The 12,865-nt window shown below is 31.5% G+C and overlaps 2 protein-coding genes across 3 annotated transcripts; one reads left to right on the forward strand and one right to left on the reverse strand.

Moving 5' to 3' along the window:
• Positions 1–4,676: 4,676 nt before the first annotated feature.
• Positions 4,677–8,107, forward strand: LOC105126637 (HECT-like ubiquitin-conjugating enzyme (E2)-binding protein). Of its 2 annotated transcripts, none has more exons than XM_011027562.1 (5): positions 4,677–5,142; positions 5,376–5,457; positions 5,740–6,573; positions 6,732–6,992; positions 7,385–8,107. In XM_011027562.1, exons 1-5 carry the CDS (start codon positions 4,746–4,748, stop codon positions 7,542–7,544), a joined length of 1,734 nt encoding a protein of 577 aa, XP_011025864.1. In that variant the 5' UTR covers positions 4,677–4,745; the 3' UTR covers positions 7,545–8,107. The 2 variants fall into 2 exon arrangements, with proteins under 2 accessions (XP_011025864.1, XP_011025865.1); XM_011027563.1 differs by having other exon boundaries at positions 4,677–5,013.
• Positions 8,108–10,465: 2,358 nt separating this feature from the next.
• On the reverse strand, positions 10,466–12,572 carry LOC105126636 (probable mitochondrial chaperone BCS1-B). Its single transcript, XM_011027561.1, has 2 exons — positions 11,358–12,572; positions 10,466–11,105 (listed from the first exon to the last, which is right to left on the reverse strand). Exons 1-2 carry the CDS (start codon positions 12,363–12,365, stop codon positions 10,617–10,619), a joined length of 1,497 nt encoding a protein of 498 aa, XP_011025863.1. The 5' UTR covers positions 12,366–12,572; the 3' UTR covers positions 10,466–10,616.
• Between the last annotated feature and the right edge of the window lie 293 nt (positions 12,573–12,865).

Here is a 12,865-nt window from a genome sequence, read left to right on the forward strand (position 1 = left end):
TGGCTGAGCTGAGCCACAGATTGAATTCTCTCAATGAAATTATTGAATACGTCAACTTTTGCAGTGGCACTTTTGAACGTCATGAGGATGCTGCTGCCCCCACTACTAGTGATTTTGGTCATCAGCTCGGTGATGATTTCTTCACGAATCCATGGAATAATGCTGATTTCCATTTGAATCAACCTATCATGGACATGATCATGTACTAAAATTATTATGTGTGGTAATTTGGTTGTAATTGATGCTGTTGGTGGTGTCTCCTGTTGTTTTGATCCTCTCTTTTTTTCGGTGTGTTTGTGTTGGTTGTGATGAATAAAAAAATGTACAGGTTCTAGCAGGGTATAATTTTGAAGATTGTGACTGATTATGGTGAATTAATTATGTAATGAGCAGTGAAATAACTTTATATTGGTTGTTCTCTGTAAATGGCATTGCATTTGTGATTGATAATGATTTTTAATTGAAAATATAATTAAATATTTTTTTAATTTTAATATTAGTACATTAAAATTATTAAAAAGCATTTAATAAATATTAATTCGATAATTCTTCACACTAAAAACTCTTTAAAAAACCAATTTTTACCGCAAAAGTGTTGTACTATGTATGATTTTTTCCCTTAATTATTCAGATTAGAAAGAAATTTACTAAATTTATTTGAATATATCAATTTGATGTTAAAAGGTACACCTTTAAAATCCAAAAAGAACGAGTCCTTTTTTTTTCATCATCAAATAAAAAAACATTTTACCATGATTTTTGCAATTTTGTTTCCTTTTCTTCCATGGATCTCAGACATTTAAGCAATTTTACACACATTTGCCAAGTTTTTCTCTAATTTATTTTGCGCCTCTTGGATATGCTCTGCACTCAAGACGTTTTTTTAAACAAAAATGTGTTGCCACAATAATGGTGAGCAATCTTTGCTTGGGTTTATTTTAAGTTTTTTTAGTTCCTATCTTAATTTGTTTTTGGGCAAATGAATGTTGGACAACCTCAAATTCATAGCCCTTGTTCGTCCCAACAATAATTTGACGTTGTCTTTAACAATGTAAGCCAAAAAAAGCTATATATGTTCCATGGAAATTAAAGAATCATGAGTTTATTTGTAATTAAATTGATTTTTTTTTTTTGATGAAGGTAATGATTTGAATGTATTAAGTATTTGTTATGGGATAATAATAATTAATTTAAAAACCTGTCATCTTTTTATTCTTGATATTTCATCTTTTTAATATGGTAAATAAGTTCATCTTTCGATCGAAGCTCTCCATTTTGGTAGCCATAAAAAGGGCATAGACAGTATTCACATGTCGTGCTCTAAAACAAACAATTTTTTATCCCTCTGAATCTTTTGGTGTTTCAAGAGCTAGGATCGGAGGCTTGGGCAATTCATTGATTAATCAATTCACTTTTTTAAAAAAATTCTTTTAAAACAGAAAATCAAACAGAAAAGTCTTGAATTGTACTACTGTACAGAAGTTAAGGAAGAAAAGAATGGTTGACTGGTTTAGTATATATGAGCTCTACCATGTTCAAATTAGTTCTAATCATAAGAATGTTTTAATTTTTTACTTCAATATAGACGCATGGAAGATCCATGCATCATGGACGAAAGACTTCACCACACCATTTATGCGAAATATGAAAAGGAGAAGGAAGGAAGGCGGCGTCCACCATTGATGTGTTTTAAGATCTAGCTAGTGTTCTTGCATCTGAGTCAAATACAATCTCCTTGGTTCATATGATGACGAAAGAATGTGGACAGCAAATTTGGACAAAGTAATTTAGTCCCGCATTTTCTAGTAAAGTGGCCAGGTTGATGTCTAGTTAGGTTAAATGGAGTTTTAAATTTTCAAGTGGGTATCATATATATTGAAGAAGAAGGTGGAAGCGACTTTAGCTAAGAACAGATTAATTAGTTCTTAATATGTTGTATTAATTTAGTCAATGTCTTGTGATGGACAATATAAATACTAAAAAGATAGAAATATATTTAATTGAAGAAATAGTGATGTATATAAAATAAATCTATTTCTAAAATAAAAAATACAATATATATATATATATATATTGGCACAGCGACAATGAGGATTAAGGGGGCAATTGCCCCCTTAATCTTTCTTTTTAGAAATTTATTTATATTAAAATTTTAATATAATAATTCAACAAGTTTTTTTTAATTATTGTTCCTACATTTTTTTCTATAATTTTTTTTAAAAATTCTAAACTATTAATTAATTAAGCAAGTAACTTTTTATACTTTATATTAGGTGAGTTTCATTCATTTTTTCTGTTTATTTTATTGTTTAATTTTAGTTTTGTTATTTATAGATCTGTTAAATTAATATGTTTATGTATAATATTATTGTATATGAATATGAATTGAAATGAATTTTGATGAATTAATATGTATATTGTTATGAATTTTATATGAAAAATAATGGTGATTGACGTACTAGTGATTAAAAATAAAGTACTAAACAACTAAAAAAATTAGGGATACAATAAAAAAAATATATTAATATTTATATTTAATCTATTTATGTAAAATAATAAATTAACAAAGAATTGTTATCAATAATTTCACTAGTCCATATAAGATTTAGAAATAGATGAATAAAAGATTCATTGTATATATTGAGAAAGAATATCTTTAATAAAATTAATAATGAAGTCACTATTAAGTAATTTTAAAATATAAAAACTTAAAAAAATAATTATAATATTTTTTTATTTTAAAAATATTCTTAAATTAATTTTACTTTATATAAATTAGGATGTGAATTTTAAATTGATTTCTATATATAAAACACATATTTATATAATATATAATATTAAATATTTATAATTTGCCCTCCATTTAAAATTTTCTAGCTCTCCCACTATATATATATATATATCCCTTATCTTTACCCATAGCCAAATACTATTATGAATTTATAGGATTAACTATTAATACATATATAATTACTAGAAATTTAATAATTTAAACCACTAAAATATATTCAAATATATATAATTAATTATATATATGTTGTGTTCGAAATAATGTAATGCTGGAATAAAGCGATATTAATTACCATGTCACCATGCAGGATCCCCTGGATCCTCTTTGACTATTGAATCATAATATTTATTTTTCAATCACCATTCATGCTCCTAATTAATAATTAACTACAAGAACTCCACAAAATTATAGCTTTCTCATGGAGGAAATTAAACTTTTTTTATTTTGTTCTTCATGGCTTGGAGTTGTTATTGGCTCTACATACAAGGAATTGCATAAAGTCTTCATCTCCATTGTGATGACATTACCATATATTATATCAATATATGTCCACATCAATTTTGGTGGTGGCGTCTAATTTTCTGATTAATTATGCAATTGCAACTCGATTATCTATTATATTGTTGAAAATGAAACAAAAATCCAAAATGACCTCCCAGCAAATAAATAAAAAAATTCAACAATATCCTTATCATGTTGTTCTTGAAAGCATCACCATGCACCTAGAATCAAAAACTAAAGAAAGCATCTAGGAGAATATAGAGATGACATGGATCTATGTACACATAACCCACCGGATTAAAAAAGCTTAGCATTTTGTTATATATATAAAAACATTTCAAAGACAATTCTTAAAAGATTTCCAAACCCAAAGCTATGGTATATGATATTTTCTAAAAGTATTTTTATTTAAAAATATATTAAAATAATTTTTATTGTTTTTATTTTTATTTTTTATATCATTACATCAAAATAGTAAATTAATTTGTTTTATGATAGGTAATTTTTTATTTATTTACAATAAAAATAGTAAATTAATTATTTTAAAATTTAACTGTTTGTTTGTATCAAAGCTCACAACTTTTTACTATTAAAAAAAAACTAAAGCTTTAACTACAAATTATAATAATATAATTTCATAAAAAAAAAATTATAATGAGATGAGTTACTGGGTTATTTAAACTTCAAGCATTTTACTACTGCTGTATCAAAGATAATTTTTCTTTTTAATTTAATAATAAAGAATATTTTTTAAAATTATGTTTGCCATATTCACTTGAGCTCTTCCTACCTGAGTCTTGGGTGAGGCATTTATTAGAAAATTATTTTTCTACAATATTTTCTAAATTTGAACTGAGACAATTCAATAGGATTAGACCCTAACCCTTCATTAGATCAGGCCCATTAATATGATGTAACAACACTCCTAACCCATAATTTGATAGGGTTAAACCTTCCCTTCATGGGCCTAAAATTAACTATTGTAGCCCAAACAACAACAAAATAAAAGTTGGGCTAATTTCATTTGACCCCTTTAAGTACATGGTCCTTATCAGTTTCTTCCCAGAATTATATTGTATGACAATTACCCCCTTACCTTTCATCCATTATCAAAAAGGTTTTTTTGTATATGGGTTAATTCAATGATTTTTGTTTTAAAATTAAATTATATATAAATTTATTAAATGCTTGACTTTAATTTTTTAAAATATTTATTGATAAACCATGTATATATTTGAAAATAATTAAAATTAATAAAATAAAAAAGTATAATTTTTGTTAATCCCTGGATGGAAGGACCTTACTAACAAATGATGAAACGTCAAGGGGTCAATTGAAGTGAACAAAGTTTTTAAAAGAAATCGTGCCATGAAATTGACCCTTAAAACTCCCCGTTTAATTTTACGCAAACACATGCCCTTCGCTGTAACATAAACAAAATTCAAAAACCCTAATGTCTCTCAAAAACCCTAAAAAATGGAGATTCACATGGGAAACTCAATCCCAATCACCAAATCTAAAGCTCTTTCTCTTCAATTCACAATCAAAACCTTCAGTTCACCACCTTCAAGCTCAATTAAACCTCTCAAAATCCCACCTTTTAGTTACCTTCACCGAGAATGAAGAAACCAGTGAAGTTTCAATTAGGGTTCCGATTCCTAGGGTTTTAATTGATCCTGAATCTCCAGTAAATGCTAAAGCTTCTGATGATCATATTGAAGTTAAGCTTGTTTTGCTTCTTCCTGTTGATCACCCTTTAGTTTCTACATTTGATTTGCTGAATTTGAGTGATGATGAAAGTGAGAGGAACGAGGATTTGGATTTGTTAAACCCAATCATTATGGATTCTGGTAATTTACAATAATTTTTTTTTTTTGGAGTTGTTTGGGTTAAGTATTCTGTTGGGTTTGATTTAAAAGTTCAGTTAAAGTTATAATTTTGATTGAAGAGAACAGGCGAAAGGTTTTAACTTATAATAATTGATCTTGGCTTAATGTGATTGTCTGTGTTATGACTTGGAGTTGGGCATTAGTCGTGCTGGACTTGGTTTTTGATTCTGATGTGTTTTAATTGTTTGGTTCAGATTTAAAGAGCTTATCCTCAATGGAAGGAGTTCATTTTTATTGCAGAAGTTGCTCGAATAGACTGACTAGAAGTCCTTTAAAGTAAGACTGTTGATTGCTCGTTCTAGTTAATTCCTTTTGATTTTGCTTGAATATGCATATTTTATGAGTATGGTTGATTTATTGGAATTCATCCATAAGTTTTCAATACCTCACTATACCATTTATAGTTTTACCAAATGAAAATTGGGATATGTAGGCTGTAGAAACGGGAGCTTTTATATAGGCTGCTTTGAGTCGTTAATTTGCACTTACGTTTATGGCATCACTTTAATAATTTTCTTTTTAGTCTTAGCTTTCCTCAGAATTTCTATTCATATGTAGGCAATTTGTGGAAATGCCATCGGTTAATTGGCCAGAGATGGCTGACAACTGGTTTGGAGGTTGCTGTTGTTCATTTGGAGGTGCCAGTGAGAAGTTGGTGAATAGGTATGCACATGCATATGCATGTCCAATGGGTGTGTGCATGTTGAATTCTACAGCTGTTACACTTTGCAGTGATGATCTTGCTGGATGTAAATTTTCTGAAAAATATAGAATCCAAACGTGCAAGCCTGAACAGGAGCCTGGCAATGAAGGTTTAAGTGAAGAAGCTATGCGTGATTTTGAAACAGAATCTGGAAGAGCTACAAGGTGTGACAGTCAATGCGGAGTGATCCATGGTGTAAATGGAAAATCAGGGTCTTCATGTTCCAAATTGGAAAACCATGGTGAGAATGTCAAATTTAAAGTTGCAGAGGAAAAAACTAATAGTAGTATATTATTGTCTGCACTAGCAGCATCAGATCTCTCTGAAAAAGTGGCTCCAGGTCCAGGTTGTTGTGATTCAGTACATCATAATCAAGATTATACTGATGAAGGTGGAATCCATGATGTGTGTGGACCTTCTTTGGAAGACCAGAAAACCACAAAAGATATGGAACTCAGGATAAATCAGAGATCTTTCCTCAATGGCTTTCTTGGAGATGCTTTCATTGCTAGATCCTATAATCTATCTACCGATATTGAATGGAAGCAATTTGGTTGCCCACAGTGCTCATCTCTTATTGGTGCTTATCCATGTGCAAATGGGGACATGCCTGTAGATGATGGAGTTAGACTTTTTAAATGCTACATTTCCACTTCTCTGCCAGTTGGTGGACCAGCTGACCTTTTCAGGTACATGGTTGCTGTACTTTCTTAATATTTTTCCGCACTTGTGCATTCCTAGCTAATTAGAAATCACAAAAAATTATCTAGTGAATCTAAAGGTTTATATATGGGATATAGCAGCCTTGAGCTTCAAAAAAAAAAGTTAAATTGATCATCCTGAACAGGAAATATACTCTGGAGAGAATGTTCACAAGTCAGCTAGTGGAAAGTGCAAAAGATGAATTATCATTCAGGACTGTGGTCAGGGATTTGAGAACAAAATCTCCCATGCTTCAGATTGTCCTTGTAAACCCAAATTCATGGTGCTGCAGTGGTGATTGTTTGGACACAGAGAGCAATACAGATTCAGTTTTGAAGTTAGATCTACACCCTGTTATCAAGGTTCTGTTTTCAGATTGTAGCAGCAATACAGAATCGCAACTGAGGTTGGTCTCCTAATTAATATCTTTGGTTGTTTGCTTGACAGTCTTTTCTAGTAACCGAAGAATGCATGGCTGTATTCTTGATGGTGGTGATTCAAAATAAACAACCAAATCTCGATAAGACTCCTGGTAGAATCTTGAATATGTGCTGGATTATACAACCCCAAAGTGCACGCACACACAAATAAGAAGAAAAAAAAAGTTGACTTGACAAAATTTTTAATAATTTTGGTTGCCAGTCTGGTAGAGGTCCATACCATGGCAGTGAAAATATCGCCTTAAAAGACTGAGGAAGGCGCGAATCATGTCGCACTTTCTTTTATGTTAATGATTCACTTAGAAAACATCTGTTCCTTTTCTTCAAGTTGTAGTTAAAGATTGAGATTTGTGTGCAGGGCGTTGGAAGATTGGGTGACAAAAAATCAAGCAGATGAAGTTTTCATGTTGGCGCATCTAATAAAAGAGTTAATTGAAACCATAGCATCTGCTAAAGTTGAATTTCCGCCATCATGCACTTTCCTTCAGGGTTTATCCTTTTCGTCCATGCCAAGGTAATATGATCTCATTTTTGGAAGCTAGGAGTTAGGAATTCAAGCGAATTCAACTGGAAAATTAGAATGCAATCTGTATTTAAAATGGCAGGCAGGAAATGGTCCTGCTTGATTCAAGAAGAAAATCATTTCATCTTCCTTGTCATTATCCTCCTCTGCTGATTCTTCCTCCATATTCAGAAACTCGATGAGACTTTCTATAGCACCTTGCGTTTTGTTACATTTCTTAAGTTGCTGTGATACTTCTGCTGGGGTAACTGATATCCTCTGAATTAGATCTTCAGTGCACTTGAAAAACCCATGGTCTTCAATTCCTAGATATGTCAATGCAAGCAATGCTGGGTCTAGTCTCTCTCTGTAGTTGGTTGTGAAGATATGATGATTCTTTCTTCTCCAAAGCTTGACAGCATGTCATCGATGCAGTTCAACAAGCCTCATGGTGTTACCTACGGTGTTTCAGGGATTTTTTTTTTTTTTTTTTAAAAAGAGAAAATGTAAATGATTCAAAATTCGGATGATGGATGTATAAAACCTACAGAAGTAGTAATGGTTATCAAGTTATTCATATTTTCGGTTCTTATTTAGAGGTTAAACACTAATACAACTAGATTATAGCCTTCGCATTCCTAATCCTCTCCCTTATTGGGAGAGAACAATATTTGATTTTAAATCCCTGGGACGAGAACTAGGGATTTTACCAAGCTATGAATTAAGAACAGTACTTGTTATAGAAGCAAGTGGGGCAGTCCAATGCCTGAAAGGAAAATAACAACACTATTGCAGACCCGATTATTCATGAAATCTAACTAATGGATTTCAAAGAGATAATTTGCCTACAAGAAAACCAGAAAGACAGAAAAAGGAAAGAGATAAATGTTGGGAGACAATTACTTGGCCTCTTCTCAAGAAATTGATGCAGGAGATTCTGGTCGAATGCAGTTTTTAAACATAATTTCTAATCTAATTGTTAGATCATATTAAAAATTTACCATGAAATTTTATTATAGCTACTTGAAATTATGTCGATAAAACATTCAAATTAGATCCGAAAGTTAATGTTAAAGAGTGGTTATATTTTCCTAGTTAATTTATGTTTTTTTAGTCCTAGTTTAGAATTATTTCATTATTTTTTATGTTTTTTTTTCTAATGAAATATGTTTATATGACTTTCTTCAAGGTTGGAATCCTTCTTTCTATCTATTTTCCTCAAACTAACAAAATTAATAACTCAACATGATTTATATCTAGATTGGTCTCTTGAGATTTTAAAAAAGTCTCAATCAAACACTTATCAATTCATCATATTAAATTTCATAAAACTTCTCTCACCAAAATCTAGAAAAATCACCATAAATATTTATTTTGACCACACATAATTCAAATATTAGCTTAATCATCAAATAAGAGATCATTTTTTACAAATTTATTATGATCAATAACTATTAGTGTGATGGCTTTAATTATACTCTTGAACTTTAACTAAAAGAATTTCAATTATGATTTGGCCATAAATATAGTTTATTAATTTTGTTATATTAAATTTTATGTTTTGCACAACTAAAGCATTTTTCTATTTATTTTTTCTCATGAGTGATAATATTAAAAGATGATACCAACTAAATTCATAATAGACTATGACCACATTATTTCTTTCTTTATTCCATATCATTCATAAAAGGATTCAAGATGAATAATTAAAAATTATATTATGCTAGAAAAATAAATAAACATTCATAGAAAATTATGTGATGATATTCCTCCAACAAGATAAAAGAATTTTTGCCTAGACTCCTATAGAAGACTGTAATGGAAAAAATTTTAAGGAAAAATTTTCGCAATCGATGCAAAACCCTCTATTTCTTTTACCAAATCTTCTAATTGTTGCAAAACAACTAGAAATAAATTCTTTAACCATAAAAAAAATTGGAGAGGAATTGAACCTCCATACTTTTAGCCATCAAAGTATCTTTAAGGTGAATCGTCCATGAATATAATATCTATCTAGTATGATGTCTGGAATAGATAATAAAGATGAAGTGTTGGAGTATTTTTATTAATCTCCATGTTATTAATGGATTGATTATAAATCTTATTAAAATTCAATATAGCACCTTGGAGTATTCTAATTAGTCTCAAAATGAAGTCTTATATAATTTCATTTTATTGATACTTTTCTAACATTCAAAGTTTATTAATTTTGAGAAATCTAATACTACAAAAATATAAAGTATAATTGTAAGTGAAAGGGTAAGATTGTTGATATGTTCTTGAGGAAGGAATATTTACCGATTAATATATTTTAAAAAACCTTAGGGGTCAATTAAGAATATAAAAAAGGTCACATCATCAATTTTATTTTGTTAGCGTAATAAAAGGAGATAGATTGAAAGGAAAAAGGAAAGAAAGTATAAACCTAATTCGAAAAACAATATTGTTAGTATGTTTTAAGAATGAGTGCTTGATTGATTTTTCAAAAAAATTTAAAGGATTAATTATAATATAAACAGTGTGAAATCATCAACAGAGTCCATCGAATGAAAGTCTTAAAACCATATAATAGATGACCTAATGATAAGAGTTTAAGATCAAGATGTTTATTTCTCATGTGATTTCAAGTTTGAGTCTTATAATTGTTAATGTAATAATCATAAGAAATTTACATAGTTATTAACTTCATGATCTGTGAAATTAATCAAGGTACATCTAAATCGGCCCGGACATTTATGTTAATTAAAAAAAAAATCTTAAACAAAGTTTAGGGTGGAAATTATAATCAAGAAGGAAAATTGAGAAACCATTCAACCTTCATGGGATAAATTAAAATTTACAGAGAAAATGCTAGTACATTAATCAACATAATTATTTTATTAAATTGAATATTGTTTTGTTATTAAACTTAGTCAAACCACTAACCAGATCTTGAACTAGATTATATAACGGTTGAGTTTCATTACCATGTTAAAAACCCTTTGATCATTGAACACGTTTCACAATGCAACAAGAGCTATCTCACAAAAGGAAAATCCAATAAGTAGGGACTAAGACATTACTTGATGGAAGCAAACAAACCATCTTGCTAGGTCAGGTAAATGGATGTCGTTAGAATCTTGGATTGTTTCACATCCTGTTTCATGCTTTCAATTCTACACTTCACGACCTCTTCTTTTATGACCTCTTCTTGATCCTCCTTTTTAGCCCCATTATCCATCATTTCAGTAGTCTCCTTCTGATTTATAAACTCAATTAGACTTTGAAGTGCAACCTGGGGATTGTCACATTTCATAAGTTGCTGTGCAACTTCTGCTGGGGTAATAACTCTACCATGAATGAGATCTTCAATGCATTTGAAAAGGACATGCTCTTTAATCCCAAGATATGTAGAGGCAAGCTTCTTGAATGCTGCGGGAGTACAATGTCCCATGTAAATATGAACATCCATTCGTCCTGGGCGCAACAATGCTGGGTCCAACTTCTCTTTGTAATTTGTGGTGAAAATGATTATTCTTTCATCCCCACAGCTTGACCATAGTCCATCAACGAAGTTGAGTAAACCAGATAAGGTCACCTTTGAGAAGATTTAAAGAAAAATATGATTTATTCGATATGGAAAAATGGAAAACTCGGAGGCAATATGGCATCAATGTGATTAATAAATCTTTTTTCCAGATATATTCTAGTTAATTTGATCTAATCTGATTAATCATTTCTGGCATAAAGTTATCTGTGAAGTCTAATTAGTAAAGCTGTGAAGGGTTATAAATAAGTTAATTCCTAATAAGATAAACTTGGGAGATAAATTCTTTCAAAACTCACTTACCCCAGGATCAAAAGAAATCTTCTTATCACGTTGATCATCATCATCTTCCTCACCATCTTCCTTTGGATTCCTTGTTTGATTGCGGGAACGTGAATTTTTTGTACTGCAATCAATGTCCTCAATAAGAAGAATTGAGCGATTGGTTGTGGAGGTGAGTATCCTCCTGAGTTGAGAGTCATTTCTTACACCTTGGAGCTGGAGATCATAGATGTTGAATCTTAGATAGTTTGCAATGGCAGCAACGAGAGTGGATTTTCCAGTCCCTGGTGGACCATGAAGAAGGTACCCTCTTTTCCAAGCTCTACCAACACTCCGAAAGTATTCCTTTCTTTGCACAAACAAGTCAAGATCTTCAGTTATGAACTTCTTCAGGTCAGGGTCCATTGCTATAGTCTCAAAAGTAGCTGGATGCTTAAACACTGTAGATTCCCACATAGAATCTTGGGTATGATAAGTATAGATGTTGAGGGTCTCCCTCTTGTCCAAGATTGAAGCTGCAGTCTTGCTAATGTGTGGCAAGTAGCTTTGCATCACATGTTCTCTGTAGTTCTTTTTGCAATTCAACTGGAAGTATCTTTTCTGGCGATAGGAGTACTTTTTCGCTTCTTTCTCACAGAGTTTCCATTCAAAATGCATACCTTGAAAAACATCAATTACTTTAGCATCAACGGGAATCCCTGGTTTAGGTGGGGCAGTGATGTTGTTCGTGTCACTGGTACCTAAAACAAGGCTTTCGGTGGAATGGCCGATTTTGGTTGGAAGATAGACCTCAACAGCTCGAAAGGTTTCATTATCCACAGCTTGCCATCGGTCTTCAATGATGAAGGTGAACTCTGAGGAGAAGTAGGCAGCAAAGAAATCTGAGAACTTCGTAGCTATGTAGTCACGCATACCCCCTGGAATCATTTCATTCAAGATGGTGCGGATAAGCATGGATAAACCGGATAGGGATGCGTACGCAGAGAGAATTGTAGCCATTGAGGGCAATTCCTTCAAGAGAGAAGCCATTTTGGATTGTGAAGAGCAAGCAAAGAACGATAGAAGACCGATCACTTCGATGAAAAGAAGAGAGCAAGGGAACTTATAGCCAAATAAAGAATAACAATTATTGAGGGGAACTGTCCAGGATAATTAATGAAGAGCAAGAACTTCTTGGTTTGAATACGTGTCATAAGATAGGTGATTCTTTCTCGTGGCTTGTTGTTTTCTACTGTAACTTAGGTGCCGTTTGGTAACGAGGCAGGAACTGAGGTGCAGCCACAACGCAAAAATTATATGTTTGGTTACGTTTAAACGTGGGTTCAAAATGGTGGGATCCACCCTCTAATGGATGAGCCTGTGGTTGGAAAAAAGTGGCCAGCAGCTTCTGCTGACCAGCAGCAACCTCAAACAACCCACCGACACAGTAAAAAAAAAAAAACAGCCGTTGGATAAGTAGAGAGAAAGGGATTGGGCGAGACAGAAAATATATTTTATAGGGGATTCTGTTGTGCTATGTTCGGAGAAAC

The sequence above is a fragment of the Populus euphratica genome, unplaced genomic scaffold, assembly GCF_000495115.2.
Source record: "Populus euphratica unplaced genomic scaffold, PopEup_1.0 scaffold41.1, whole genome shotgun sequence".
Taxonomy (NCBI): domain Eukaryota; kingdom Viridiplantae; phylum Streptophyta; class Magnoliopsida; order Malpighiales; family Salicaceae; genus Populus; species Populus euphratica.